This window comes from Hyaloscypha bicolor (assembly GCF_002865645.1).
Source record: "Hyaloscypha bicolor E unplaced genomic scaffold K444scaffold_10, whole genome shotgun sequence".
Lineage (NCBI taxonomy): Eukaryota > Fungi > Ascomycota > Leotiomycetes > Helotiales > Hyaloscyphaceae > Hyaloscypha > Hyaloscypha bicolor.
The window spans coordinates 2,189,119-2,215,951 of NW_020194512.1; the positions used below are offsets into that span (position 1 = coordinate 2,189,119).

The 26,833-nt window shown below is 49.4% G+C and overlaps 11 protein-coding genes across 11 annotated transcripts; 5 read left to right on the plus strand and 6 right to left on the minus strand.

Moving 5' to 3' along the window:
- Positions 1-578: 578 nt before the first annotated feature.
- On the minus strand, positions 579-3,945 carry K444DRAFT_639302 (uncharacterized protein; the record flags this gene model as incomplete). Its single annotated transcript, XM_024884363.1, has 3 exons — positions 579-1,757; positions 1,806-2,959; positions 3,006-3,945. The coding sequence occupies 3 exons, from the start codon at positions 3,943-3,945 to the stop codon at positions 579-581; spliced, it is 3,273 nt and encodes a 1,090-aa protein (XP_024744208.1).
- A 660-nt stretch (positions 3,946-4,605) lies between these two features.
- On the plus strand, positions 4,606-5,510 carry K444DRAFT_658386 (uncharacterized protein). Its single transcript, XM_024886251.1, has 2 exons — positions 4,606-4,708; positions 4,771-5,510. The coding sequence occupies exons 1-2, from the start codon at positions 4,684-4,686 to the stop codon at positions 5,367-5,369; spliced, it is 624 nt and encodes a 207-aa protein (XP_024744209.1). The 5' UTR covers positions 4,606-4,683; the 3' UTR covers positions 5,370-5,510.
- Positions 5,511-5,631: 121 nt separating this feature from the next.
- Positions 5,632-7,957, minus strand: K444DRAFT_606236 (ferric reductase-like protein like transmembrane component). The gene is made up of 2 exons (XM_024878945.1): positions 7,429-7,957; positions 5,632-7,189 (listed from the first exon to the last, which is right to left on the minus strand). The coding sequence occupies exons 1-2, from the start codon at positions 7,802-7,804 to the stop codon at positions 5,853-5,855; spliced, it is 1,713 nt and encodes a 570-aa protein (XP_024744210.1). The 5' UTR covers positions 7,805-7,957; the 3' UTR covers positions 5,632-5,852.
- A 274-nt stretch (positions 7,958-8,231) lies between these two features.
- On the plus strand, positions 8,232-9,299 carry K444DRAFT_623496 (uncharacterized protein; the record flags this gene model as incomplete). The annotated part of the gene is made up of 2 exons (XM_024882287.1): positions 8,232-9,199; positions 9,248-9,299. The coding sequence occupies 2 exons, from the start codon at positions 8,232-8,234 to the stop codon at positions 9,297-9,299; spliced, it is 1,020 nt and encodes a 339-aa protein (XP_024744211.1).
- A 425-nt stretch (positions 9,300-9,724) lies between these two features.
- K444DRAFT_639308 (uncharacterized protein) lies at positions 9,725-12,307 on the minus strand (the record flags this gene model as incomplete). Its single annotated transcript, XM_024884364.1, has 3 exons — positions 9,725-10,914; positions 10,965-11,144; positions 11,197-12,307. The coding sequence occupies 3 exons, from the start codon at positions 12,305-12,307 to the stop codon at positions 9,725-9,727; spliced, it is 2,481 nt and encodes an 826-aa protein (XP_024744212.1).
- A 766-nt stretch (positions 12,308-13,073) lies between these two features.
- Positions 13,074-14,578, plus strand: K444DRAFT_606238 (uncharacterized protein). The gene is made up of 4 exons (XM_024878946.1): positions 13,074-13,401; positions 13,451-13,711; positions 13,879-14,034; positions 14,090-14,578. Exons 1-4 carry the CDS (start codon positions 13,175-13,177, stop codon positions 14,187-14,189), a joined length of 744 nt encoding a protein of 247 aa, XP_024744213.1. The 5' UTR covers positions 13,074-13,174; the 3' UTR covers positions 14,190-14,578.
- A 964-nt stretch (positions 14,579-15,542) lies between these two features.
- Positions 15,543-16,819, minus strand: K444DRAFT_515424 (uncharacterized protein; the record flags this gene model as incomplete). Its single annotated transcript, XM_024873598.1, has 2 exons — positions 15,543-16,655; positions 16,730-16,819. The coding sequence occupies 2 exons, from the start codon at positions 16,817-16,819 to the stop codon at positions 15,543-15,545; spliced, it is 1,203 nt and encodes a 400-aa protein (XP_024744214.1).
- A 185-nt stretch (positions 16,820-17,004) lies between these two features.
- Positions 17,005-20,513, plus strand: K444DRAFT_12116 (calcofluor white hypersensitive protein-like protein). Its single transcript, XM_024870387.1, has 8 exons — positions 17,005-17,211; positions 17,262-17,429; positions 17,483-17,815; positions 17,866-17,992; positions 18,086-18,124; positions 18,175-18,259; positions 18,307-18,352; positions 18,400-20,513. Exons 1-8 carry the CDS (start codon positions 17,127-17,129, stop codon positions 20,379-20,381), a joined length of 2,865 nt encoding a protein of 954 aa, XP_024744215.1. The 5' UTR covers positions 17,005-17,126; the 3' UTR covers positions 20,382-20,513.
- A 1,607-nt stretch (positions 20,514-22,120) lies between these two features.
- On the minus strand, positions 22,121-22,703 carry K444DRAFT_11928 (uncharacterized protein). Its single transcript, XM_024870373.1, has one exon. The coding sequence runs from the start codon at positions 22,568-22,570 to the stop codon at positions 22,178-22,180; it is 393 nt and encodes a 130-aa protein (XP_024744216.1). The 5' UTR covers positions 22,571-22,703; the 3' UTR covers positions 22,121-22,177.
- Positions 22,704-23,226: 523 nt separating this feature from the next.
- On the minus strand, positions 23,227-24,043 carry K444DRAFT_11930 (uncharacterized protein). Its single transcript, XM_024870374.1, has one exon. The coding sequence runs from the start codon at positions 23,896-23,898 to the stop codon at positions 23,314-23,316; it is 585 nt and encodes a 194-aa protein (XP_024744217.1). The 5' UTR covers positions 23,899-24,043; the 3' UTR covers positions 23,227-23,313.
- Positions 24,044-24,326: 283 nt separating this feature from the next.
- Positions 24,327-26,675, plus strand: K444DRAFT_639312 (aureobasidin resistance protein-like protein Aur1; the record flags this gene model as incomplete). The annotated part of the gene is made up of 3 exons (XM_024884365.1): positions 24,327-24,452; positions 25,283-25,644; positions 25,772-26,675. The coding sequence occupies 3 exons, from the start codon at positions 24,327-24,329 to the stop codon at positions 26,673-26,675; spliced, it is 1,392 nt and encodes a 463-aa protein (XP_024744218.1).
- Positions 26,676-26,833: the final 158 nt, after the last annotated feature.

Here is a 26,833-nt window from a genome sequence, read left to right on the forward strand (position 1 = left end):
AATTGAGATTTCTAGTCCAACCAAGTTCTGCAGAGATCCATCCATTGCAATTAGGTCTTCGAGGTATAGCATAGCATAAAATACAAAAGTAATCATGCGAAGTCGCTCTTCCCTTGTGAGACCATCCAGGCAACTCTGAATCCACTCATCTGTCAAACCCCCCTCTCACTACATAACCCCATGCAGGGCAAAAGTCTCCATTTGCCATTTCCATCATAAAATCCTCATCCCGTCCAAAGCCACAATGCAAATGAATCCGTCCGTGTCATCCCAGACCGATCCTCTGAAGGGGTTTCCAAAAACGCCGAAACGAAGCAAAGAAGTCTCTTAGTACATATTCACAATTGAAGAAATTAGCACTTCAAAACTCCAGCATCTGTCAGTGCGTCCTCCCCGGTATCTCCTTGCTCTCAATAGACAGAATGCCTCTTTCCATATGTACTTTTGAGTTATTCTTCCGCTTGATATGCATGATCATAAACGAGCGTAGACCAGGGCAACCCTGGTGATGGGCATAGAATGAGTGATATGTCCTCTAGAATCACTCATCTTATATCTGACAGGTTGTTTTTCTCTCATTACCGTTCGATGCTTTCTGGACTCATCATGCCTACGGCACTGCCATCGTCTTTTTCATTCTGGCTTGCGTTGCCTTGGCTGCTTTCTGCTCTTTCCATGGAGATAGGTCCTCCGTTGGGCAAGCCAAGCTTCAATTTTTTTGCAGAAGCCGTCAGAGGATTGGGTTTTTCCGGGCTGCTGTTGACGCCAGATTTTGCACCTGTGGCAGGATCCATTGCCGTGCCGTTGTCAAGTTTCTTCTTCTTTTTGGCGTTTCCAGACTGTTCCTTGAGGGGGCGCTTCCTTGGACTGGTGATCTTTCCAGTAGGGCCAAGACGGGGTCTCGAAGGTCTTTGCTTGGCTGGTAGCTCTTCGTCTTCGAGTAACGGCTCATCGTCATTGGCATGCAATTTGGCGAGGAAGAAGTTTCGAACCAGACCGATCTGGTCCTGAAGGTTCTCCTTGGTGACTGGCTCCAGAGGAGGCAGCGGCGCGAAGATGTCAGTCGATGGTCCTTGCGCAACGGCAGTTGTTGGATTCTGGTAGAGTCTTGTGTGGAGTAGATGCAGAGGTACCGAGAGGCTTGCCATTCCGAACTCAGCGTCCAAGCCAAGAGCCTTGAAGCCGAAGAAATCTTCTCCGAGTTCTTCGGCAAAGTCGCCACCCACGAACTGCTCGCTGCCATCATTGAAAGCTCCAGATCCATCCGCGCCTCCATCTGTAAGAGCGGGACGTAAGAGATCAGAGAGATGTGCCTTCATACGATCGTGCATGACTCCGAGTTTAGCGCCAAGACGCTCCACATCGTCCTTGACGTAGCTTTCCAAGCTCTCAACTTCAAGGCCGTTCTCGCTCAGTGTGTGGAGGACAACTTCTTCGTCGGTGAATGTCTCTTGCCATTTTGCTCCAGCTTCTGTAGCTGACCCAATCGCCGGCACCTTCGGCGTTTCGCGATAAACATTGAATGTTTGCACAAGCTTAGTAAAGAAGTCACCAGCAATGTCGGTGATGACGTCCAAAGCGCTGGGCTGAAGTTCCTCGAATCCAGCGTGATAGCAAAGTTTCGCCACCGATCGTTGCAAGGCGGCTTTGCAAACCCAAGTAGCCATGATGGGTCCATCGTCTGAGACGACATAAGGTTCAATGTCTGCTTCGATGAATGGTTCTGGTTCGTATTTGGGGAATTGATTATTGTACATCTAAGAGGGTCAGCTTTAAGGCGAAGTGATTTTCTGGGAAAGGTTTACTTGGGCTTGCAGTTGCATTTGCTTGATGACGCCAATCTTGGAACACAACTTCCTCGTTTCCTGCATCTGTCGCATATTGGCCTCCACCTTCCCCGTCAAGAAACTTTTAGGAGCGGTGAAGTGGCCACTCGGGACCATCCGAAGAAACTCATCAGATCGATCTATGAGTTGTCCGTCGGCATCTTCAACCCATTGAAGTTTGGGAGGAATATCTGGAACAGCAGACAGAGAGTCATAGTAGTCAGGCAAGACCCGCTCTTCTTCACCTTCCATACCCTCAGCCAACGTTTCGACGCCTTGGATTGCATCCTTGGCTCCTTTTGCGTTAGCATCTGAGCTAGTGGCATCAGACTGGGCTTGTTTTTGTTGGCGAAGCCACCTTCTCATGCCTGCCTTGGTACGAAGCAAAGCAGGTTCGTCAATATTAAGTTTGTCTCCCCTGAAAAGCCGATTTCGTTCTTTGGCTACGAGCGCTCGATCTTTCTTTGTAACTTGCTTCCAGATCTTGTACTCTTCGTCTTCCTGGAGGTCATCAGCTACGGCACCGAGTGCTTGCCCTAAAGACAGCCCATTTATTGATGGTCCATCAATGTCCATTCCGTCGGCTTGGCTTCCAAGTCCTGGAATTCCGTTCATGCCACTAGGAGTAATGGACCCAATGGGCGGAGTAGCAAAACCGTTCTGGCTGCCATCCATACCGGCGTCGGATCCTTCGTGGCCGAGTTTCCCGAGAAGTCCATTAAGTTGGAGTGAGGGCTTTTGATCTATCCCAGGGGTGCCTTCGTCTCTATCAGGATGGGCTTTTCTTGCCTTCGAGCCTTTGGCCCCTGCCTTTCGCCCTCTCGAAGACATGATTGGTTCATCATCGCTGTCGTCACCTCCGTCATCCTCGCCTCCGTTTTGCTTCCGGCGCTCTTCGGCTTCAACCTCAGCCCGGGGTCGGATAGTGAGATCTGGAATTAAAGGCACTAATTTTTCGGCTTCCTTCCTCATCGAGTTTGCATTTCTCCGTAATGGGTGTTGGATATCAGCGTTGTACTTTAAGCAGTTATCCCAGATTAGGTTCAGATCAGCGACAAACTCCGCCTTGGACTTGTAAGTCAATGTCTTTAGCTTTTTAGTCATTGTTCCAAGATCCATTGGATGTTTGATAACTATGCATTGTTAGCTATAGCAGTTCAAAGACGGTTGGAAACCTACTAATATAATAGTCGGGAGCCTCTCGCTTGTTGACTCTTGTTAAAAAGGGGGCGGAATATTCCGTCATGGCCTTCAGCTCACTCAGGACCTTTTCTGCAGCTTCATAAAGCTCTTCTTGGTGAACATTTTCCTCGCTAGCCCATTTGCTCCTGTTCTTGCGGACCTCGTTCATCAAGGACCGTAGCTCAGCATCAGAGGCTCGGACCTGGTCACGCTTGAGGTCTATCCGAGCAATGAGATGCTTCAAAGTCAAACTAGAAGCGCCCAAGTTGGCGCTACTTAAGGAGCCGTGGTGCTCGCCATTAGCTCCATTTGCATGGCTGGTGTTTCCTCCACTATCCATTTCCGATTCGATCTGCTTTTCGGACTCTTCCAACCTCTGTTGTTCTAGCATGGCAACCCGATCATTTTCCAAAGTATAGAACAACGTGTGGAAGCTGCGCTTAGCCGATTCTTCCGTGGCTTTTTTGGCTTCCTCCAGCTGCTTCCGTACGTCTTCGGAGGACTTGGGTTCCTCTTGTGATGTATCATCTTTGTTTTGTTCGGCTTGCTTCGTGGGTGATATGTCCGAGGATACAGGAGAACTACCCGATTTCGAGGGTGACAATAGCGCATGGGCGCCTTTGTTCTTAAGCGGGGACTCTTGGACATCGTCCTGATCCTCATCCTCATCGTCGTCATCGTAGTTGTCTTCGTCGATAGTCCGCGCAGACTTCTTGGGTGCTTGCTCTTTGGGCTCTGCGGTACTTGGCTCATCTCCCGCCAATTGGTCTATTTGCGCGGCGGAGTTCTCCCCGGGCTCTTCCTCCTCTGCATTCCTACCACCAAATAATCCAGCTATCTTTGCTTCGGTGCGCTGATAGAGTTCCTTGAACATCTGCCGCTGCTGCTCATCCTCCGCATTGTCTCCATCATATTGTACGGTGGCCGACTCGGACATTGTGGCATCTTCGAGAAGGAGACTTGGAGTATTCGTGCGCGCGGGTGTATCGTCTCGATGGAGAAAGGATTTGCTACTGAGATGCGATGATGGAGGGAGCCATGCTTGTTGTCCGGCGGATGTTGTGGGCGCTGACGATGATGGTCCAGATCTCGACATCTTCTCTGGTGCCCCCTCCCACGCGCAAACCAGCGCGGAAGATGGGTTCGCGACAGACCACGAACCTTCACAGATACGTCTTCGGTTCGCCCTGAACAGGTGTGGAGTGAGCGGCCTTCATCGGTGATTAATTTGCCGCAAATATCAAGTTGAAATTCGATGGTTTTTGATGATTTTCCGATGGCTCTGTTTCCATCGTCCTTGTCGAGAAGTCGTTAGAAGGGAGTCAGGTTCTAGCGGGTGGGTGAAGAACTTCAGCAGCGAGAAACTTGGGGAAATCGCAGCCACAACATTCATTTTTAAAAGTAGTCTCAATGTGCTCTATATGAACTACGCATATCCACACCAACAACTTCTCTATCTATTTTCTATCATTTTCAAGTATTTAAAGTTTTACGAAATAAATGCACTTCGCCGTCCGACGTCAGGGGTTGATACTGCACGTGATGATTAGCCTGCCTTTCTCAGTGAACACGGAGCTCCCTCAAAGCTATTCCCTCCGCCACGACAAAGTCTTTCAACAACTGAAGCTTTCTGGAATGAAATTCAATCTGTACAGTCCATAAAACATCCCTCAAGATGCGAATAAGGCTACCCTTTGCAGGTTTGCATCTCCCGCAGCCTCGTCCCTTGGCACTGGTGGTAGCTCCAACTCACATCACGCAGGAGCTTTCCTCTTCTTTGTCGCAACAGCGGGGTATGTCGGACTCACCTCATTGCAAGTCGACACCATAGTGGATGACAAAATCCTCCATTTCCTCACCTTCTTTATTCTCACGACCTGCTTCTACTGGATCCTCGACACCTCTAGAAGACGGAGTCTCAACTTCACGCTCCTCATTTGCACAGGCGTCCTCGGAATAGGCTCAGAGTTCCTCCAGGACATCCTTCAAAATGGAAGGAAATTTGACTTCTATGATATTGTGGCGAATATTACTGGGTCCCTGGCGGCGATTGGGTTGAGTACGTGGTACCATATGCGGATGTTGGAAAGGAAGAGGCTGGCGAAGCAGTATCAGGTTGTCCCTGGCGAGGAGGACTTGGAGCTTGGAGAGGGCGTTGGTGCGCAAGAATTGGGGACTGTAACTGCGGCGGCTGCCGCCCCTACACTGGATGAGGAAGTTGAGAATTGGGACGAGAACTTGGAAGATGGCTGGGAAGAAGACGAGCATACAGCGGATAGTGCGGAAGGAGAAGGGTTGAAAACTCCTAGTGCTAGCAGTGCCGGGGAGATCGAGGGCGAGCATAAAAGAAGAAGTGACTGATGTGTTACGATATTATGAGTTGTCTCTGGCGTTGAAACGGATTTGCTTTGGGGGCGATTCAGAGCTTGGGTTATTATCAAAGGATGATCATCTCCAAAGGTCAGAAATGAAACTAAGACATCACGTCCATGTTCTACACCCTTCTGTTTACAGTGAAACCTCGATATAAGGATACCGAAATTATCCCCAAAAACTAAGGATATACCGAGGTATCCTTATAACGAGGTGTGGCACACAGCAAAATTAATCCCTGCGGGGCCAGCAGATGTATCCTTATATCGAGGATATCCTTATATTGAGTATCCTTGTAGCGAGGTTTCTTTCATTGTACTGTGCTTCCTACTAAGTTCCGACAAGCTAGTCTGCAGTGTTGCTAAGGAGTGCTTGAATGCTCAACAATGCGAATTGCCAGACAATGTCCGAGCTATCGTTGACGTATCCACCCACTCTTACAGAAAATTTAGGAGCTACCATTGAAAAGATCTACCATCCGAAGCTCTCATCATGAAAGTAAACATCTCGACCCTTTTTCACCCATCTTCCCACCTGCTCCCTCAGCTCTCGAGCCATCTGCTTAGGTCCGCAAACTAAAACAGCAACTCTCTCTTCATTTCCGTGCCTAAACGTCCCATCCAAAATCTTCCTCAGGTCCGGTCTCTCTCGGCCACCAGTTGCCTTTACAGGTTCTTCCATCCGCTGCAATTCGTCCAGCTCCACACTTCCATCCACAGGTATTGGCTCGTCGCCGTGGTGCTGATCATCAGAGTTGCTTCTTGTCAAGAAAATCTTCACATGCTTGTCTTCCTCAATAGTGTTCCGCTTCTCGGAATCAATGGCCCAAATAGCTTCCGCTGCTGACCGCATAGACCATATCAACTTAGCACGATCGGAGCTCTTGCCTTCAGCGGTCAATTGTTCTTGCACATGAAGGTAAATTGGTAAGATAAAAGTAGAGCCTATACCACCAGCTACCAACAAAACCCTGTCATAATCTGCGGCGAGGTTTGGAAATCGTTGAGAACACCCTAAAGGACCTTCAATTTGAATTGGAGGTTTCGCCTTAGAGAGTTGGGCTAACGTGCTTAAGGCTTTTGTTGTAGGACCATGTAGAGCTCGCAGAACTAGCGTGATGTCGGTACCTGAGGCCTCTGCTACGGTGAAGGGGTTGTATAGAAAGTCGTGGATCCACGGAGCTGAGGAGAGGAGAGGTCTACTTGCTGGTGGAATTGAGAGATAGACATGCTGTCCTGGCTTAGACTGAAACCTCCGAATCTTGGACGCTGGAATAGGGATCTTCAGCTTCACCAATGTTGTGTGTGGTACGGCTGTGATCGTCGCAAAGCCAGTGACTGTATCCAGCTTCCGACAGGTGAGATCGAACAAGAAGAGAACCAGAGCCTCAATCACATAGATTCGAAGAGGTTTGGCGTGGAAGAAGATTAAGGGTAGAAGCCAGAGCCCAATCATAAGATGAAGGATGAAGAAAACCCTGTAGCTCCAGCGTCGCATTCTTTCCAGACTAGTGGCTGCGATGATGTCGATGAGCACGAGGCCAATGATGCCAACAATGACCACGGGATCTGTAAGGCGTTTCTTCACAACCCCAGCTTGCACGAAATAGTTGATGTACCAACCAGCGTGGCACAACAAAAGGAAGTGGATAATTCTTCCTGAGATTCGGTGCCAAGCATTGAGTTGCTCGTGAGAAGATCTGAAGACGAAAGCAAGAGGGGAATATTGAGATTTCATAGAAAGCATATAATGCACGGGGAACTGCGATGCTGCTACAACTCCAAATCTTTTCGTGATGTGTAGATAGTCTAGTAAACAAGATTAGTGATGCAATTAAAGCACATGAGTACTAAAAGGAGGTAAAAGTCCAGTAAGTGACCCCACGCATGATGTAGGTGTTGAAAGATAAAATATGACCACCTTGGGAAATCCCGCCTTTTGTCCAAGAATAGGCAGCAGTGCAAGATCAATGAAACCCAGAAGCTTCAAAAAGATAGTATGTCGGCCTTGCCGACCGCGAATAGAAGTTGAAATACAAAATACTTACCTTCACCAGTGTTATGGACGCATAGAAAGAGCAACCAAGATATCCAAACTCCGGCAGCAATAAGTTTTCCTCTTGATGGCCATCCTTGTGCAAATTCACCTTCCAACCACCAGATAGTCGTTCTCCAACTCCTCGCGAAATTACCAGACGTTGAAGCTCGTGACCGCTTCAAAGTCGGGGAGCTTGGAATCGCTGAATAGCTGACTTTGGATCGCTTTCGCTCTGAATACACCCAGACTGCTAGCCTGTAAAGTTGATAGGCCAGGATAGGTATGAAAGCTGAGAGTTGCGCGTAGACTCCATACCTGTCGAGGAGAAGTCGACGCTCATGTTTTTGCTCGTGGGTGAGATCAAGGAGGTGATATGGCCAGGCCATTGTGACACTATCGGACGAACTCTGGGATCAGCTTTCTGGAGAGTTATCGTCCAATTGTTCCACTGACCAGACGGATCTCTGGGGCCAAGGGTGATTCTGTCTTCGGGAGAGAGATGCTTGAGGAATGAGGGAGCATCAAGGGCGATGGCTGTCCTCAGCGCCACACAAGTCTTTCGTACCCCACCTCACAAGTCCCTGAATGCGTGCGTGTCGTGATTTCAAAAATTTGGGCCTAATAATCAGTGATTCCCTGATTGGAGATCCTTGATAGGGAGGCTGCAACGCTAAGCATGGGTCGTGCCAATCCCCTGTAGATTTTGGACGTCGCTACTGAATGTGAGATATTTTCCCCACAGCTTCTTGTACAATCACAATTCTTGCACTTTTCTTTGCTTCAACGGACACTTCGATTCATAGCCCTAATGAAATGACCACACTCACATTGCGCCATCTGCGCACCGCTTCTCGGTTTCAGTGTATCCCGCCGCAGCCACCCAGCGTGGTCAAGACACAATTTCTCTCCTTCCAAACTGCACTTCCCACCCTCCGCTTTGCATCCACCACTTCGAACGTCCCAGCGAAGACACCCCGTAGACACCCCGTCAATGGGCCATCTACAACTCTCCCCGCACCCGTCAATGTACCGGAACGCGCCGAAGAGCAGTCCTTATTCCCCTCCTACGCCCTAGCCTTGGGAAAGGCCTACCTAGGGTTCTACAAAACCGGCATCAAGAACATCTATACCAACTTCAAGCTCTCCCGAGACATTCAACACAACATCGACGCTCAGCACGCTTCATCGTTCTCCGCCGCTGTTGCCTCCGCTTCCATTACTCGTTCGGATCTCCAACTCTTAGTCAGAAATTGGCATGATATTAAGCGGGTACCAATTTTTGCCTTGGTGTTGATGATATGTGGGGAATTTACACCGGTAGTTGTCATTGCACTTTCTGGTGTTGTGCCGTGGACGTGTAGAATTCCTAAGCAAATAGAGAGTGATAGGAGAAAGCTTGAAAAACGAAGGTCCATATCCTTTCGCGAATTGGCCACAGAGCCACCGACACAGGCAGGTGTTGAGAACTTGGGAAGGGCACAGTTATTGCATATTAACAGGAGTTTGGGTTTGAGTTCTGGATTATGGGATTGGATTGGTGGGTTACCGACCGGCTTGTTGAGGAGGAAGGTTGGCAGGCGGGTGGAGTATTTGGAGTTGGATGATGATTTGATTCGGAAGGCAGGGGGTGTTTATGATATGGCTTTCGAGGAGGTTAAGATGGCGCTTGTGGAGCGAGGGGTGGATGTTCTCGGAAAAGGAGATGCACTGCTGAAGGCAAATCTGAATGCATGGCTACTTTCAAGGGAGAAGGCGCCTGCAGAAAAGTTACTTCTGACTAGGTACGAGAATTCAGATAGTCCTGGTACAATTTGCTGACCTTGTGTTAGACCCTCTATATGGCCAGTCAGATTGAAACTAACGGAAAAGGTCAAGCTGTGACAGCATCTGTCACGAGGTTCATCTCACAACGTCTAAATAGAGGGAACTGTCTAAAAGGAACGTATCTTGTTCAAGGTTTGGTGCTGCATAAAAGCGACGATTCCACGATGAATCTTCCTTTCTATGTACAATGTAGGATAGGTGACGTGTTTCCCGTCTGCATACTGCGGCGTTTAGAATTAGAAGAATCGGCAATCCTGTAGTCTAGAGATCTTCGCTCCTGTACCATACAAATCTTCACACACAAGAAAGGTGCAGAACCATAAGAGCCAAAGCTGGCAAACAGGAAACCACAAAGTGCTGGAAGGTCGTTCGCTCGATCGTTGGATATTTCAATCAGGCTCAGAGATGACTGCTGAAGAAGAGATTGTCTCATGGAATCCTAGACATTGCTCTCTGAGGACAGTAATGGGGCAGCTCGTTTTTCATCGCCTAAAACGAGCAAGTGAAGCCATGATGTTCTGTACCTGCTGATCAGATTGTTGAGGCTGTGTTTGGGCTGGCTGAGGAGGTGCTGCGTTTTGGAGCAATGCCGCAAGTGCTGGGTTGCTGGCAAGGTTGGCATAAGGATCGGGGGCAGATTGAGGTTGCTGATAGTTTTGCTGAGATGGTTGCGGTTTCAGGCCTCCAAGAAGACCAGCAAGATCGATTGCTTGATTCGCAGCAACCGCTGGAGCATTCTGTTGCTGCCGCGGAAGCTGATAAGAGCCTAGAAGCTTCTGCAGCGTAGCATTATCCATTTGACCAACAAGGCTGGCTAGGTTGGCGGCAGGGGGTGCAGCAGCAGGTGGTTGGTACGTTTGACCTGCAGCGAATTGAGGTTGAGCATATTGAGGATTTTGGACTGGGGGAGGAGTTTGGGTCTGCTTGGCTCGAAGAACGAGTTCTGCAGCGATCTTCGGATCCAGATCTTGGTACTCGTCGAATCGAACATTGTTGGCTCCACCTTGGCGATCGAAGACTTGCAATGGAGTCTTGGCGGACTGCTGGCATCTCATATCAAGTTTTGATACAGCATGAACACCTTCCAGGATCTGTCTGCGAATAACAGCTTGGAGGGGAAGTCGAGGGTTAAGAAACATGACCTCTACCTTAATACCACGACCCCGCATCTCACCTTCAACCCAAGAAACAAAGTCTCGATCCAATTGTTCCATGAGAAGGATCTGAACATCCGGGACATCTCTAGGGTCTCGACGAGGAATCTGGAGGTCTGCATCCTCAACGGCCTCACGCCCTCGAGGACTGAGACTTCTTTCCCGATATCTTCCATCATCTCTGCGACCATATGGGGATCGACTTCGACGCCTGTCACGGCTCTCGTAGGAGTCTCGACCACGAGGAAAGTACTCATCACGACCTCGGAAGTTTCCTCGAGGAGGTGTTGGCGATCTTACTGGCCGATAATCATCACGAACTCGAATAGGCCGTCCATACTCGTCGGAGCGGTAGGTCGGTGCAGCACGTCCATCGTATCGATCAACAGCAGAGTTTCGACCCCGGCCACCGCGATCAGAACCGCCTCCTCGGGCAAAATCGGGAGATCGCGATCTTCGTCCTTGGTTTGCTGCCTGTGCGTTACGAGTGTTCTTTTGTGGCTTCGAAATTTCAAGATCTACAAAATGGTTAGTCCAGTATCCCACTACAAGCTAGAAGTTCACCCACGCATTTTTCGTCCTCTCACTTCTGCCCCTTGCTCACGTTCCAAAGCTGCGTAACAGGCAGCACTGGTATGGAATTGAATGAATCCGTATGCTTGCTTGATTGATACCTGTGCAATCTTGCCGTATTTGTGAAATACATGAAATAGGTCTCGTTTTGTTACCTTCTCGCTTGGGAGATTGCCTGTTTGAACATGTCAGATTTCTGCCCTGTGAATAGCCATTTATTAGCTTACCAATGAACAAACGAGAATTCAGTGGAAATCTGTCCCACAGCCCTTCCTGGACATACATTCGCTCATCGGCAAGGAACTCGTCGTAGATTTTTTGAACATCCGGACCCCATTTTGCATCAGCTTCATCAGCTTCATCCTGAGATTCAATAGAAGTAGCTTGGCGGTCTAGGCCAGCTGATCTATTGATCTGCGTATATGAAGCTGGGCTAACAGGACTTCCAGTGGACATATGGGCTGGACGGAAGGAGGCACTTGGAGGAGGGGGTAACCCACCTCTAGGATCAGTAGACGTACCTGGGGCACCAGCAGCAATGAGAGCCGTGACACCGCCGGGCAGTCTATAAGATACAGAGGGTTGAGGGACACCTGGAGCTCCTGCGTGGTACTTCTGGATATCATCGGGATAAGGACGCTTTTGGGGGATGTTTGGGCGTGGTGGAAGACTGGCATGGGTGGGAAGGCCAGAGCTGCCTTTGGCAAGGGTTATCTTAGAAGACTGGGTAGAAGGAGTGGTGGCGGGAGAATTCGATTCATTCTTCTCGGCATTGGCAGTGATGTTGTCCAGTAACTGTTGGATATCTATCCCACCATTTGTGGCATCGTCATATGTGTGGGATTCGAGTTTCGTCTCCTCAATTGAAGTCTGAGCTGCAACTGCGTCGAAATGATCGATGTTTGCAGTATCATCGACAGTTGGGTGGGTAGGACTTGAATTGGTAGGGGTGGGCTGGGTGCCTTGGCCAGGCTGAGCTAGGTCGGTGGCAGGAGGATCGTGTGAAAGAATAGAGGAAGGTAAAGTGTGGTCTGATACGGTAGCAGGCAAAGACTTCGTGTCTGACTCAAATTTTGCCTGTGATATACCCTGACTATCTGCTTGCTCGTCCCCATCAGAGTCAACTGCCATGGCATAGTCATCGCTGACATCCGTTTCTTGGTCGACGTTGTCTGCTGGCTTTTCCTCCGTGCCTTCAGACTGCTCTTTGTACGCGTCCGAGAAGCTGGAATCCACAGATGGTGATTTCGGGTCGTCTGGTGGTGCTACGGCTGTCTGCATTGGCGATGGTAGAATTGAGACCGGCGGGGTCGGTTCTTCTAGATGTGTGGCGGTCATATTGAAAATGGGATCGATCTGGTTCCGAAGGACTGGGTTGTTGGATGGTTCGGGAGGATGTAGTGGGAGGGGAGAAACTGGTGACAATGTCTTTGTGCGGAACCCGGGGGGCTCTGGTGTCATGAAGGCCTTGTTCGGAAGTCAAGAGACATGGAAGGTAACAGGAATGGGATGCAGTGGTGGATTGATGTTCGATCAAGCAGTCCGAGTTCACTAAACGAGGAGGGAGGGGTTCAAGAAGCTCATATGACGGAGGAGGGAAGGATGGGGTGGCTTGAAGGTGAAAGGCAAGAGCGGGCTGCTGGGTGTCGGCTCTACAAATGTTGCTTGGTGGCAGATGCAGGCACACTCTATCGAGGTAGAGACATCCTCAGTCGTGCGAGAATCCTGTTGGTGACTTGACGCTGAGTGCAAGAGGAAGATGGTTTGCGCGCTTGAACTTTGTCATTGATGAGGTTACAATTAAACAATTGAGGCTGATGGAGAGTTTTTCCACAAAGGCTCGGCTTTCGAGCAAACCCGCGCTAAGCTGCACTAACCACATTAAGCGAACTGGCTGGTGAAGAATGTGACTTGTTGGTTTTGTGACAGAAAGGCATGGCTGATGCAGAACTGGCTCATCTGCCTTCCCCGAGTGCAATTGCATCCAGACAACAAAGCCACCGCGTGGATCTTAGCCCTTGCTGAGGGGGCAGGGTTGGCGAGCCCTGGGATGCTGGAAAGGGGAGATTTAAAAGCTTGAGCTCTTCCCAATTGTTCACTGCATTGTTGTTGGATCTCTACGCACGTCTTGCTTCTGTCCTTTTCACACATAAGCATCATAGTCGAACGAAGCTATTGAGGCGGCTCCGTAATTTCAGTTTTGCCATGCGTCACGTTCTAAAAGCTTGGTCCAAGTCACCTTCTCGAGGCCAGCTTACTTTGCTGCAAGACTGCAGAACGTACTCGTCACGTCCTACTAGTGATAGTGAAGCTGCCGATCTTGATGCTGCCAGAGAATGGTTCCGGAGATTCAATAAATCGACAATACCAGAGAAGATCGCCAAGACAGAATTCTCTAGGTCCAGTGGGGCTGGTGGTCAAGCAGTCAACAAGTATGTTGAGAAATCTTGTGCGGTTAACATTTTGCTGACTTTCATAAAGAACTAGTTCAAAGGCCACCACGGTATGGAAATTAGATGCCCTCTATCCTCGCGTTCCAAAAGTTCTCCACCAAGGACTACAAGATTCCAGGCACTATGTGTCTTCCTCGAACTCTATCAAGATGCAATGCGATTCATCCCGGAGCCAGTCCGACAACAGAGCAGAGAATCATCAAAAACTTTTTGACGAAATTACAAGAATATACAAGCAACGAGTTCCAGGAATCACTCCTCCAGAGCAACTGAAGAAGATTGAACAACTGTAAGCTCGTCAATTTCACGTTTCCAAATTACTTGTATTGAGTTGCAGTTTATCCTCCACACTGATTCTTCACCTCGCGCGCATAAGTGGGAATGCAAACGGAAAAGCTAGATAGTGGTGCCATCAACAAACTCAGACGTCAAGTTCTGGCTGACGTCAAGGAAAAGAAGAAGCTCAAAATGCCGTCTCTGGAGAAGCAAAGAGCCCGCCAGGCACTATATGCAACAAGGAGGAAAGATTCCAAGAGGCGCGGATCGAGCAAGGCTCGGAAGTAGTAAACTGTCCATCGCCAACTTTGGTTTTCTTGTTGGGTGTCAATTTGGGTGCGCATCACTTCTCATGCCTCGAAAATATTTGCTGAAATTTTTTGGTACCTAGGAAAGAATCGGAAAATACAGCTAGACTCCGGATGAAGAAGTTGCACGGCGACAAGAAGCGCTCTAGGAGTGGTGGTGGCGGTGGCAGGAGGGTGGACTGAAAAGACTACCTGTACATGTATCAACTTGTAAATATGGGTCCTGAGTGAGTCATTGAAGGCGTGGAATAGAACGCTTCGAGAACGCAGAAACTGTCTCATGTCAGGTACTCGGTGTCCCGGTTGGTGGAGGGTGGATGGAAGCTCTGGGAAGGTCCTGACGAAATTTGTGGGGATGCGAGTCTGTTATACAGCATTTCAAAGTGAAGACCCGGGCCAATAAATGGCTGAATCCTTTCAGCCACCAGCCTTGAGATCTCAACTTGTGATGAAGTGGTGGATCGCTGCGAGTCCTTTTTCCAGCACTATTTATAACTCATCATTCCCCAGGAATCCGTTGCTGCAGAGTCATCTTCCGTAAAGAGAATTGTATCATGATGTAGACCTCAGCCCTCGGCCTTCGACAGCTCTCGGGTCCAACATCCAAAGCAAGCATTGTGTCTTGAAGGAGATTCTACTCCCAACTCTCTCACAATCATCTTCGCTTGGTCAAACATTGGGACAGGGTTTTCAATGGTAATCAAATGGATCGAAAGAAATGAAACTGGACAATGTAAGGCCTTGAACTATGATTGACCCAAAGGATAGCTGATAAATTTCAGAACTGCAAAGAGCACAGTACTTCATCATCCCTTAGATGCACTCTTTGCACAGATTCCAGACGCTCTTAGCCCTAAGATTACAAACTCCATGTACTTTCAGCAGAAGGATGAGCTTAGCAACCCCATACCCATCGAAGACACCCAATCTCGTTCAGTGCAAGAAAAAAGGCTTGGGAGACCTTGATTAAGATCATCCATTCAACCACTTTGCCCACGATTGACATGCTCATTCCCAGGGAGTAGAAAGCTAGGGTAGCTGAATTGTAAGTTATCAAGCCTATCCAGCTATTTCCTTAATAATAAGTTAGAATGGTAGAGTAAAACTTGAGAAAGAAGGTAGGAAGATTGGTTAATGAACGATGCGGAGAGAACTATGGGAGGCGAGGATGCTGAGAAAGTGCAAGTAAAGAGGCACAGGACGAGGGCTCAATCGGATCCGGGTTATAGTAAGAAGAATAAACGAAAAAATTAGGAGACCCTTGTTTGGCAACGAACAGTAGAAAGAGTGCTGATCACTGTCCAGTGGTAAAACCATGTAAATTTGCAGGTATGCCTTATGTCGAAAAGCCCCGCATCAAATGAAGTAATTTGGATACTCTTCAAGTCCAACCATCATCATTCCGTGATGTCCGATTAGCAGCCTGTACAATGTGTCAAATGTAGCTGCATGAAATTCACCCAATTCATGCGCAGAGGCTAGAAACCACAGTTAAATCTGCTCAGCTTATTCCACTTAGGTGGTGGTGCATTTCTGCTATTCAAGTTTCTTTATCGTATGTCTGATCACCGTCTGGATGCCTGGATCTAACTCTTCCAGCCCTAAAATCTGCTCAAACCATGCTTTCATCTTCCTCGAAAGCACTGCTTTGTCGTTTGCAGTGCCCATCGACTCCTTCAGCCGGTCCAAGGTAGATCCTACCGCTATTGGAAATTCTGGAGACGTTGGTTCAATACCAAGCACCGGCTGTCTAATGTAGCAACTGCAGATACACGGATCTCGAGGGTATGATTCCATCATGCTGTCCAGAACATATTGCAAGATCTTAGGTAAACATCGCACTTGGGTGAAGGAGGCGAACATGTCGAAAAAATCTTCAGCTGCCGCAGGGCAGAAGAATGGTTGTTTGCGAGCAGCATCAAAAATGGCAAGTGGTATCGCTCCATTGAGAGCTGAGGTTGTCATCGGGTCTTTCGCTACCTCCGAGTCAACCTCAACACCTTTGATCATACTAGGTCGCAGGGTGTGCGTCTTAAAGTCGGGAATGGCGATGACATCCGCTGTAGTGGAGAAGCCTCCATCATCGGTTGCTCCCTCCGTGTTCTCCAAAGCCTCGACAGATTCACCCGCGTCTAGGCCAAGAATTCTCCTCCTCATGGCAATTTTGGCCAGGTAAATCATCTCCAGCTTGGCATACTCGATCCATAAATCCTTGCTCTGGGTACAGAACCTCGTTCCTCTCTGCATGTAACTCCGCGCACCATTCATGTCCGCCTCTAACTCCAATGCCCATCTCGCGGCATAAAGCCACAATTCTGATTTGGTAGGATGCAGTCGAATTGCCGATGTTAAGACCGACTTGAACTTCTTCGTTGCTCTTTCTTGCCTAGTATATTCGAGGTATGACATCCACAGTGCAACATCTCCCGGGTGCTTCTTTGTGCCTCGATCAAAGATTTGGAAGGTTCTAGCCTGACCAGTGTATGCGGAGCTGCCTTTAATTCGTAATCGTTTGCATCTTTTTTGCCGGAGCTTCTCTAAGCTGATTTCCCAAGCCGCATACCGAGCAAAGTCGATTGGTTGTGATCCTCTACCGAGGATCTTGTGTTCGAAATCGGATCTCTTCTTGACAAGATTTCTGATCTCGTCCTAAAGTTCTTCAATCAGCAATAATTCTTGGATCTGGTTGCCGTTCTGATCGCGCGGCTGCTCAGCTAACTCACGTCGTCGAAAATTTTCTTCTCTTTAAACTCCTGCAGTTGAGGCACCGCCTGTTCCAGGTAGAATCGTGCTTTGTCGCTAGCTCCTGACATTTTGCGTGGAATGCCCGCTGAAGTTTGGTTGTCTCCTTGGCTTGCGAGCTCGACGATATAATTTTCTGGGATTCTGCCGGGCGGTGAAGGATTGCGCCCAGTGAGCCTTCACGTTTTGATTCAGGAGGCGCTTGGACGTATTGGGAGCTGATCCATGCGCTTTATGGGGTAATTGACCGAGCAATCGCGACAAGCAACCTTGCATTTTCTCTTGCTTCACTTCGCGTTAATTTCTTGCTCTGGCACATCCCTCTCCCCCGGATACTCGGATGACACTCCTTTGGATGTGAAATCATTCGTGATTGCAATGGCACCCAAATTCAAGGACGGCGACGTTGTGTTCGCTTTCTCTGGTAAATGGGTGTCTTGGGTACATACCGCTGTTGCTTATGGTCAGTCCCGCATGCTTGAACAGCTCGACAGTTTGCTAACATATCCGCAGCTGCTTTCCTTGGCGCATTGATCGTTGGCGTTGCTCTGCATTATCATAAAATTGTTGAAAACGAATACTATGGATACCCCGAGGAGTGGTTCCCCTCCGTCTCGGCAACGATTGGCGATCGATATCCGGAACGTTCGGTTTTCATGCTTTTTATAGCTATTACTTCAGGTACGAGAGGCAAGATACTCGATAAGGGTTGGGTCAAGCTAACAGCAAAGTAGGTCCACGTTTCGTTCTGGTTGGTCTGTGGTACCTCCTAACTGCTCGTCCAAATGCGACTCTCCCGAAGTTTGTGGCGGCCATGGGCTTATTTCGAACCCTCACATGCGGTGGATGGACTTATGTCACTTCGACGGATGATCACGACTGGCACGACATATTCATGATATCGTACCTCGTGGGAACGCTGCCTTGGACCTTAGGATGCATAGCTCTAAGTCCAAGCAGCGGCAAAGCCGTCAAGTATCGGAAATATCTTGCGGGCTCCTTTTTTGGTACCCTTGTACCCCTCATTTACTTCTTCATTCAGCATAAGGTCCATAAGGTCGCTGGAGGTAAGTTTCATGAATTTGAAATATCAGCTTGCGACTGACACATCTGTCAGCTTACACTACATACGCTTTCTTCGAGTGGGCTTTGGTTTTGCTTGATGTTGCCTTTGATGCTGTTACAGCTCTCGATTTTGAGACTTTCGAGTTGGTCGTCAAGGACGTAAAGGGTTCGAGTAAGGGGTACGTTCGTTGGCTTCCGAAATGAAGCTTGTACTATATGTATTTTGCCGATAATACATGATTCTGAACTCATCTAAACAGTGTGTTCTATAGAAACAACAAGATTGTGGCCGATGCAGTTCTTGAAAAAGAGTACGTGCTCTGGAACCTCATCTGGAACCGTCGCGCTAATTCTTACCCAGAAAGGACAAGCAAGTCAACCAAGTATTTGGCCAAGCTTTCTCCTGGAGTGAAGCAATCGATGCAGTGGCAGATATATACAATGGGGTCGGTTCGTTGACTTGCTCTGTCGGCTTTCACTAACAAATCCTCAGTTTGTTTTCTGGTCTATGTTGACCTCCCTGGGAGTTCTCGTCTGGTGTGAGTCTTGCAATACGATATATCCTTAATGATACTGATTTTGCCAGACTTTCCGCTATGGCATATGGGTATTTCGGGCTACGAGGTGATGGTCATGTCAACGGTCTCGCCTTTGCTGCTCGGTATCCATTCGATACGTTCACTGGTGGTGAAGAACCTTCGGGTTTGCCATTTTCTCTCACTAGCGGGATTGCTTGCATATCAAGTAAAGAGTCCAGCGAATCGACTTTTCACTGTTGGATTTGCCGTCTGGATGTCCTGTCTCTCGTGGGCAGCAACTTGGTATTCACACGCGGCCCAGCCTGGACGCCTGGAATCAAAGATATCTGCTTGGGCCATTGGTCTTATTGCGTCCAGCGTCGTCAAGTTCGCATGGCAGACGAGTAACCCCATTTGGCCAATATCTCACGCTTCAAATGGAGGTTGGAACGCCACAGGCCTTTTACTGGCAGTTTTGGCCGTCCTTTGCTCTACTCGTAAGTCTCCTGGCAGCGGCAGCGATCTTGCGATCCAAGGACGCAAAGAAGGATCCTCGCTGTTAGCAGGACTGGGCTTGGCTGGTCTATTTTTTGGCCTGCATTCCCTTCTATCAGATTCTAGCACAATGATTCTTTGGGTATGGGAAGGGTATCCAGTACGAGGTCCAATCTCAGCACCGCATGGTGCTTGGACGATAGCTGCTATGGGTGCAGGATTGATTCTGGGTCTGTTTAACGAAGACATCGCTCGGAGCTGGACGTTATTTGGGATTGGATCCGTTGGTGCAGCGATGTTGACCTTATACAGCAACTGGAGGGGATATTATGGTGCCCTCATGTTGGCCGTATATCTCATGGCAGTGGCAGTGCCCCTTATTGGGTCAGCAGCGCGAAAAAGTCCTGCTAGAACCTTCGGCATCGGCTTTCTGGCGTATAATTTCATGGTATTGTTTCACGTCTGGGTGGTTGCGTATGCCTTCGTGCCCGGAGGCCCTCTAGTTCGGGAGCATACTGATTGGGTCATGATGACAACCATGCTTCTCATCGGCTGCGGGGTCTTCTCGTCCGCATCGTCAACTCCAGCAGCACAACGCAAGCGGTTCAACGCATACCTCAATTCCCGCAAACAGCGCTCCTATTACCTCTATGTTCTCGGGGTCTTGCAACTACTCTCTGTCTCCATCGCATACCTTCGATTCCCAACTTACGACTATGTTCCCTATCACAAGGACGACAAAATCCTCACCGCAGGCATCTGGACGATCCATTTTTCGCTCGATAATGATATGTGGTCTTCGGAGTATCGGATGCGTGATGTAATTAAAGAGCTGGAACTGGACGTTGTTGGCCTTCTTGAGTCTGATCTGCAGCGCATTATCATGGGCAACCGTGATACAACACAATTCCTAGCAGAGGACCTTGGCATGTACGTTGATTATGGACCAGGGCCCAACAAGCATACTTGGGGCGCCGCTCTCTTATCCAAATTCCCCATCGTGAACTCGACGCACCATCTTCTTCCTTCGCCTGTCGGTGAGCTGGCGCCGGCGATTGAAGCAACTCTAGATGTGTACGGTGAGACGATTGATGTATTCGTCTTCCACTCGGGCCAAGAAGAGGATCCTGAGGATCGAAGACTGCAAACGGAATACCTTTCCAAACTCATGGGTGCCACACCACGACCGGCCATTCTACTGTCGTATTTGGTTACGAAGCCACTCGAGGGTAATTACAATACCTACGTGTCAGAAACAAGCGGAATGCACGACATCGATCCCGATGACTGGGACCGGTGGTGCGAGTATATCCTCTACAAGGGGCTGAAGCGGACTGGGTATGCACGAGTGAGCAGAAGCACAGTTACAGACACTGAGATCCAAGTCGGAAAGTTCAAGATTGGCGAGAAAGAGAGTGACATTGCGGAAGTGAGGAACGCCAGGATCAATGAAGATCAAGTGCCGGAGGGCATGCGTTTCCCGCAAATGTTCCGAGGAGAGGGCGTGCGAGGACACCAATACCACGTCTTTGATGAGCCGAGGTACTATGCTTGAATATCGTGGGCCGACGTTTAGGGATTTCTTTTGTTGGAGATGGGACGATGCATGACTGAAAGGGGGAAAGGCAACTTATGGCTGAACGAACATTGGGGGATGATTATGGGGCTCTGGGGGAGACACTGTAGAATAATATTTGGAGGAGCGAAGGCGAACGATTGATTTATAGCATACGTTGCATCTTCAAGGCCTTGTGGCAAACTTCTTCAGAAGCTATCTTGACCCCTTTCATCCTTCATGGCGGCAAGTTGTGGTATTCTTTCATTTCATTTGGCAAATGATCCGACCCTGGAGGAAGTCTTGGTGCTGATGACTATTTGGCGAATGGCTCCCGAATGTCGTGCGGTTCCGGACGCGCAGTTTCATACTGGAAGATTTGTAACGAGGGGACCAAAGCGTCCTTTCAAAAGGGGGATGATATTTTCTTGATGGTTTTATCGATACCTGGAGCAGTGAATGGTTCCAAGTTTTTCTCATTTGTACAGCAGCCTTAAGGCTCAGTCCTTCCAAGCACATTTCTTGGGTCCAAAGCGGGAGCTAGGAAATGACTGGCACTCTTCATCTATATTAAAACGACGCTTCTGAAGAAAACACCCATCACACATCCCCAACCTCATAAAATTCCATCCAAAACGGCTCCACAACACTCCCGTAAAAGAGTTTGGGGGGGTATACGTCCCATTTAAACGGATCACCAGTTTCCAAAACTATAACAACTTAACAAGCCGTTTGACCTTCGCGACGTCCAATCAATATACATCCCACTAGCCTGGCGGAACCACTCTCAGCCCAAGGTCTCCGATTGGTGTGTTCGTGATAAGAGCGAAGAGGCTGTGGATGCTGTAGAGAGTATCAGGCATTTGAACGTTGAGCTGGAGTAAATGACACAACTACCCAGGATGGAGAATGGAGTGCCGAGAAAGAAAATCTAGCCACGAGCCCAAACCCAACCTTCGTCTCGTCTCGGACGTCCTATGGAAAGATGAACCGACTGATGCAAGAACTCCTCACGATCCAAACCCTGGCCGTCGAGAAAGTACACCGCGAGACGCCGCAAGTACGATGGCCTACTTCAGAGGCTTACCAGGAAACGGAGGTCCTGTTTGGTATCTTCATATTGGTTTGGTGGTCTATTAAGGGCGCATGAAGGATCGGTTTGCGGACTGAGGGGGGGCTTGAGTACGTCCAACATCTTGTATGGACTATGGAGCTGGTTCCGGGATTTATTAAATTGACGAGTCTCGACCTCACTTAAGTTGAGCGGGTGGTGGGTTTGGAACGGCTCTCTGGACTTCTTCAACAACATGGTCATGGATGCTGTGGGCAGGAGGCTTTGCGTGTTATATTACTGGGTTGTAAACGTCTGAATGGGGAAGGTTTTATGAATGTGCCCTGAAGTGGTGCTATAGTAGGTTGATGTTTGACAATGGCTTTGGTTGAAATTGGATGTGCAAGTCAACGGTCGAGGGAACTCGAGGTTCGGATTTGCGCTTCTACGAGAGCTAAAAGGGATGTCGACATTTTCAAGCAGTGGAAGAGGGAGAGGAGCTTTATTGGGACTTCATGGACGAAATTTCAAGTTGGAGGCAAGAGCAACAGGTGTAGGAGTTGCAGATACTCGATCTTTTGAAATAAAAGGATCTTTGAGCCGATCTGTATTATTCTATGGCTGTTGCTGATGATGGACTTTTGAAAAATGTGTAAAGTTAAGGGGTGCAAAAGCACCTTGTGACCTTGGTAGACCCGAAAACCGTTGCACATGGCAGGTTGAAAATGGAACATTGAGCTATGATTCATGAAGACAACATGTCGGTGGAGGTTTGCGAGTCGAAGGCAGTCTCGGTGGCCGCGGTGATTCCAATGAGAAACATTGTACAAAGACCTCCGAGAGAGAGACCTTTCTCATTCCCTCTCCAGGGTATATTCATCATGTCCTTGAGATCGAAAGACCTTCTGATACTCTTGTAGAACAGATAGAACATTAGACAGGACAGATTCCAGAAAGAACTTGTCCTTCGCTTGAGATAGGAGGGCATTTGCAGTAGCACCTGAAGTGAAGAATGAGAAGTGAGTGTGACTTCGTTTATGCACCGCCAACAGTGCCTTGGTGCATGGCCACTTGGTGACTCCACAGCCACATCCTTCGACGTCAACATAGATTGCACTTGCAGAAGTCGATCTGGCATCAAAATACCTCAAGAACCTTGTTCCCTCGAGTTTCAGCTGACGAATCAAAGACAAGCAGGCATGACATCCTTCGAAACGAAGCACTGCCGCCATCAGTCGGTTAAAGCATTACAACCTGATAACATCGAGCGTTCTCGAGCCTCCCATCCTACGGACGTATGGAATCGTAATCGGATCCGAAATCTCCGTCAAACTTCCTTTTCGCCTGTGATTCGCTCCCTCAAAACGCGATGAAAACTTCTCGTCCCAGCCAACCCCCCTGATCATGATCACGCAGCTCAGACCACCACGGCTCGACTCGCAGGCCCCTGTTCTCTCTCGTGGCAAGGCGCGACAAGTCATCTCGCTTTCGCTACTGGGTGGGATCGAATGGCAGCGGCGCAGATCCAAACGGACTCCAGCCATTGGCTCGGCAGAACCTGAATGCCGAAGCTTTGCACGCCCATGCAACCACTTCCGTCGGCCAAATCCCGTCTCTTCGGTCGAAGGAAGAAATTTGACGCTGAGATTTTTCAGCTCGCGTTTTGCAGGGGATTTTTCTGCGCTGAGTGGAGCCGAGTGGAGGTAATTTTATTCCGAGATTTGATGAGTGGTGGGTGGCGGGGACCCGAGAATGAGTTTTTATGGTTGTGATTAAGGTTGATTTAGTAGGGTGAGACATTCGCAAGGGATTGGCAATTACTCGTGTGAGCTTTGCGCTGTGGCTGGTGCCGTACTACTAAGATGGTGTTGAGTTGGCAAGTCAGTTGACAACTGCCGAAATGCACGCAGATGCAGATTGAAAAGATATGCTAATACGGTGGAGCGCTGGTGTTGGTGTTGGTGGAGGAGGTGGCATCGGGATGAACTGATGATTAGGGATCTGGCACATCCCCCGCAGGAGCATCGCACAACTGCCAAAGAGCAAGTCCTGGCGATACTGTAGGACCCCTCTTGCTCTTCGACGCTTCGTACTGTGTTTCCTCTGCAAAGTAGTGAAAAAAAAGTGCAATCTGCTTGCTGACATCAGGGGCGACATCGGCTTTCTATTTGGAGAGTCCGCCGTTTTATTAACCCGCGTTCCTTGTCGCCGCCAAGCTCGTACGGCCGTACCGAATACGCTGCTGGGAGCCTGGGAAACTGAAACTGAGATATTGATAAGATTAATAAGCGCGAGGTTGCGAATCAGCGAATTGGAGGCCTGCTCGCAATGCGGGGTGCAAAACAACTGCCAAATTTCGCATGCGGATATTGGCGCGGAGAGGAGGGAGGCATTTTTCATGAAACTGGAGATGCACAGAGGGCTCCGGCGTGCGCCCCATTTTGTTTCACAAGGCCACGGACGCATCTCCTCACCTCAGCCTCATGGGCTCGCAATGTTCCAAGACAACACAGGCTGAGTTCGCTCCGCGTCACAACCACCAGCCTCCTCCTCGAGTTGGTTACACAACGTGCAGGCCGTTGGATCTGGGGCAGTTCGATGATCCCAGGACCCCGTGTCAAAGAATCGGGGACGGCACTGGCTGAGGTCGACTGAAGCATCAGATAAGACGCCCCCGAGTCACTTCGGGGGGGAGGACGCGGCCCAGGTGTGGCTGGGGCCGCGGCAAAAGCTACATGGGGAAAACGTTTGCAGAATGACGACGTCGATTTCGAGAATTAAAACACTGCGAGTGTATCAGAGGCAGCCTCCGTGTTCTTGCCGTGCATGGCCTGGAGTTATCGATAGCGATAAAGGATCGATCTATCTGTGCCTGACGTTCCCTGGAGAGCAGCATGAGCAGCATGCTGCCCCGAATCCCAAGTGTACAGCAATCCAACTTCCCGACCCCGACTCCGAGCTACTGCCTGGCTGGTCGTCGTCGTTGGGCGCGGCTTATGTCAGAAAGCGCAAGCGCCTCGGTGGGCGCAGTGGCTCGGCCAGTGAGACGATGAGGCTGGCTTTTGTGCGGAACGCCGGAGTTTGTGCATATTTTAATGCTTGCTGGCCAGGCATTCTGTGCCGCCAGCACATGATATTTCGAGATGCAAATCGTCTCGTCTCATGTCGCTGGTGGGCTTCACGCGGTGACTGCAAAGGATGAAAGGAGGATCGCCCGCACCCTCGCAACATCCCGACCCCCTTTTGTGAACCGAGTCCTGGTGCTCTCCTCGTCTCTGGCTGTGCTGTCCTTTCCTCTGCTGTGCCCTCTGCCCTCCTCGCGCTTGCAAAGTGAATCGGCCTCCGAGCGCTGTGCTTTCTCTCCGCTGGGTCCATTTCTGATCTCGCTTGCGCGCGATCCACATCAACCCATGCCAACTGCACCTGCTGTGGCTTGCCAGGCCTGCGCCTGTTCAAATTACACTGGCCGCCAGGGTCTAGCAGCTTGAGCTCGAGAAGGCCCCAATCCACATCCACATCCCCATCCACCAAAACTCAAAGGGCGGTACCGACACATCCGCGCTCACCACCATCACCACTTCCTCTCTCCGCCGCCCATTCCGCCATTCCCCCATTCCTCGAATATCGTCACCGCAGGATCATCCAAATATCGACTTCATGTGCAGCCCATAGCATATCGAGACCCCCCCGTTACTAAAGCATCAATCCCCCCTTCCCTCTCCGCGCGGCCCATCCGCCGTCAACCCGCCATCTCTACACGGAACGGCAGGAAAGGGCGACCTTGATCCTCGACGCCATGCCAGAACCCAAATACTACGCGTCGAGCTCTCCGATCTTTACAAAAGCGAAGATCCCCTTCTCGTGGCCTTCAATACCGAATCCTATTCCTCGCAGGTATCGCCGCCGGTTACGTTCGAAGTTCCGGTCAGCCCAATCCCCAGCGTCGTCCTTCGCCTCCCTCCAAACCTCCTTCAACCCTGCGGATACGATACGAGCGCTGCGGTCACATCGATGGTCGTATTATGACGGGCACTACTTAGTGCTGATGATAGTAGCCATATTCTCGCTCTCCGTCAGTCAGGCTCCTGGGCCGTTGCTCAAGACAGGCGCTGCGTCGCTACTTATGCTCGCCTTGTTGGTGCCAATAACAAGACAATTCTTCCTGCCAGTACTGCCGATATTTACCTGGCTACTTTTCTTCTTCAATGCTCGGTAAGCGGTGGCACCTTTACTCTCTCTTGGCGAAAAAATACATGTTTGGGGGGGTTCAACCAAATGATCGACCGGCGTTTCATTGCAGATCTCAGAGGCAAAGAATCCAACACTGACTTGACGATAGTTTTATCCCGGCTGAGTACCGACCACACATCTGGGTGAAAGTATTACCTGCACTCGAGAACATATTTTACGGGGCCAACTTGAGCAACATCCTTTCCGCACATCAGTATGTTACTCTCGACGTGCTCGCATGTATACCCTACGGACTTTTGCACTATGGGGGACCATTTTTCTGGGCAGGCCTGATGTTTTTGTTTGGGCCACCTAAAATAGTGCCGGTGTTTGCTCAGACATTCGGATACCTGAATATTCTTGGTGTCGCGATCCAACTGATCTTCCCGTGCTCACCACCATGGTACGAAAACCTCTACGGGCTTGCACCAGCAAATTATTCAATACCGGGATCACCGGCCGGATTGGCCCGTGTAGACCAATTATTGGGCTTTGATATGTATACCACGAAGTTCACTGCATCGCCGCTTGTGTTTGGTGCATTCCCATCATTGCATTCTGGAAATGCAGTGTTGGAGGCACTGTTCATGAGCCATTGCTTCCCGAAATTACGGCCTCTCGTCTTTACATATGCGATGTGGATGTGGTGGGCGACAATGTACCTATCTCACCATTACGCGGTTGATTTGGTCGGGGGGGCATTCCTTGCGGCAATTGCTTTCTACATTGCAAAAAACAACTTCTTGCCGAGAATGCAAATGGACAAGGCATCGCGCTGGGAATACGACTATGTTGAGATTGGAGATACACCCAGCAAAGGCTACGAATATAAGCTCTCAGTCCTTGGAAACGACGATTTCCGCCACGACAGCAGCGACGAGTGGACCATTGGTTCCTCTTCATCAATCTCCTCGGGTTCAAGAAGTCCAGTTGACGAGAGCCAATCTTGGGAGGGGGAGACACTCGCAAGCCAGAATTCAGATGCCGAACTCAGCGAAATCGTTGTACGATGATCCCCACTCAAATCCAGAAAGAACGAAATCCAATCACCCATTCGACAACGTCCCCTGTCGATATTTCATCATGATTTTACGTTATTGTCATGTCTCGGCGTCTAGCATATGAGCGCCTTCGCAACACCTTTTAAATCCTCAACTTTCCAATTCTTCTG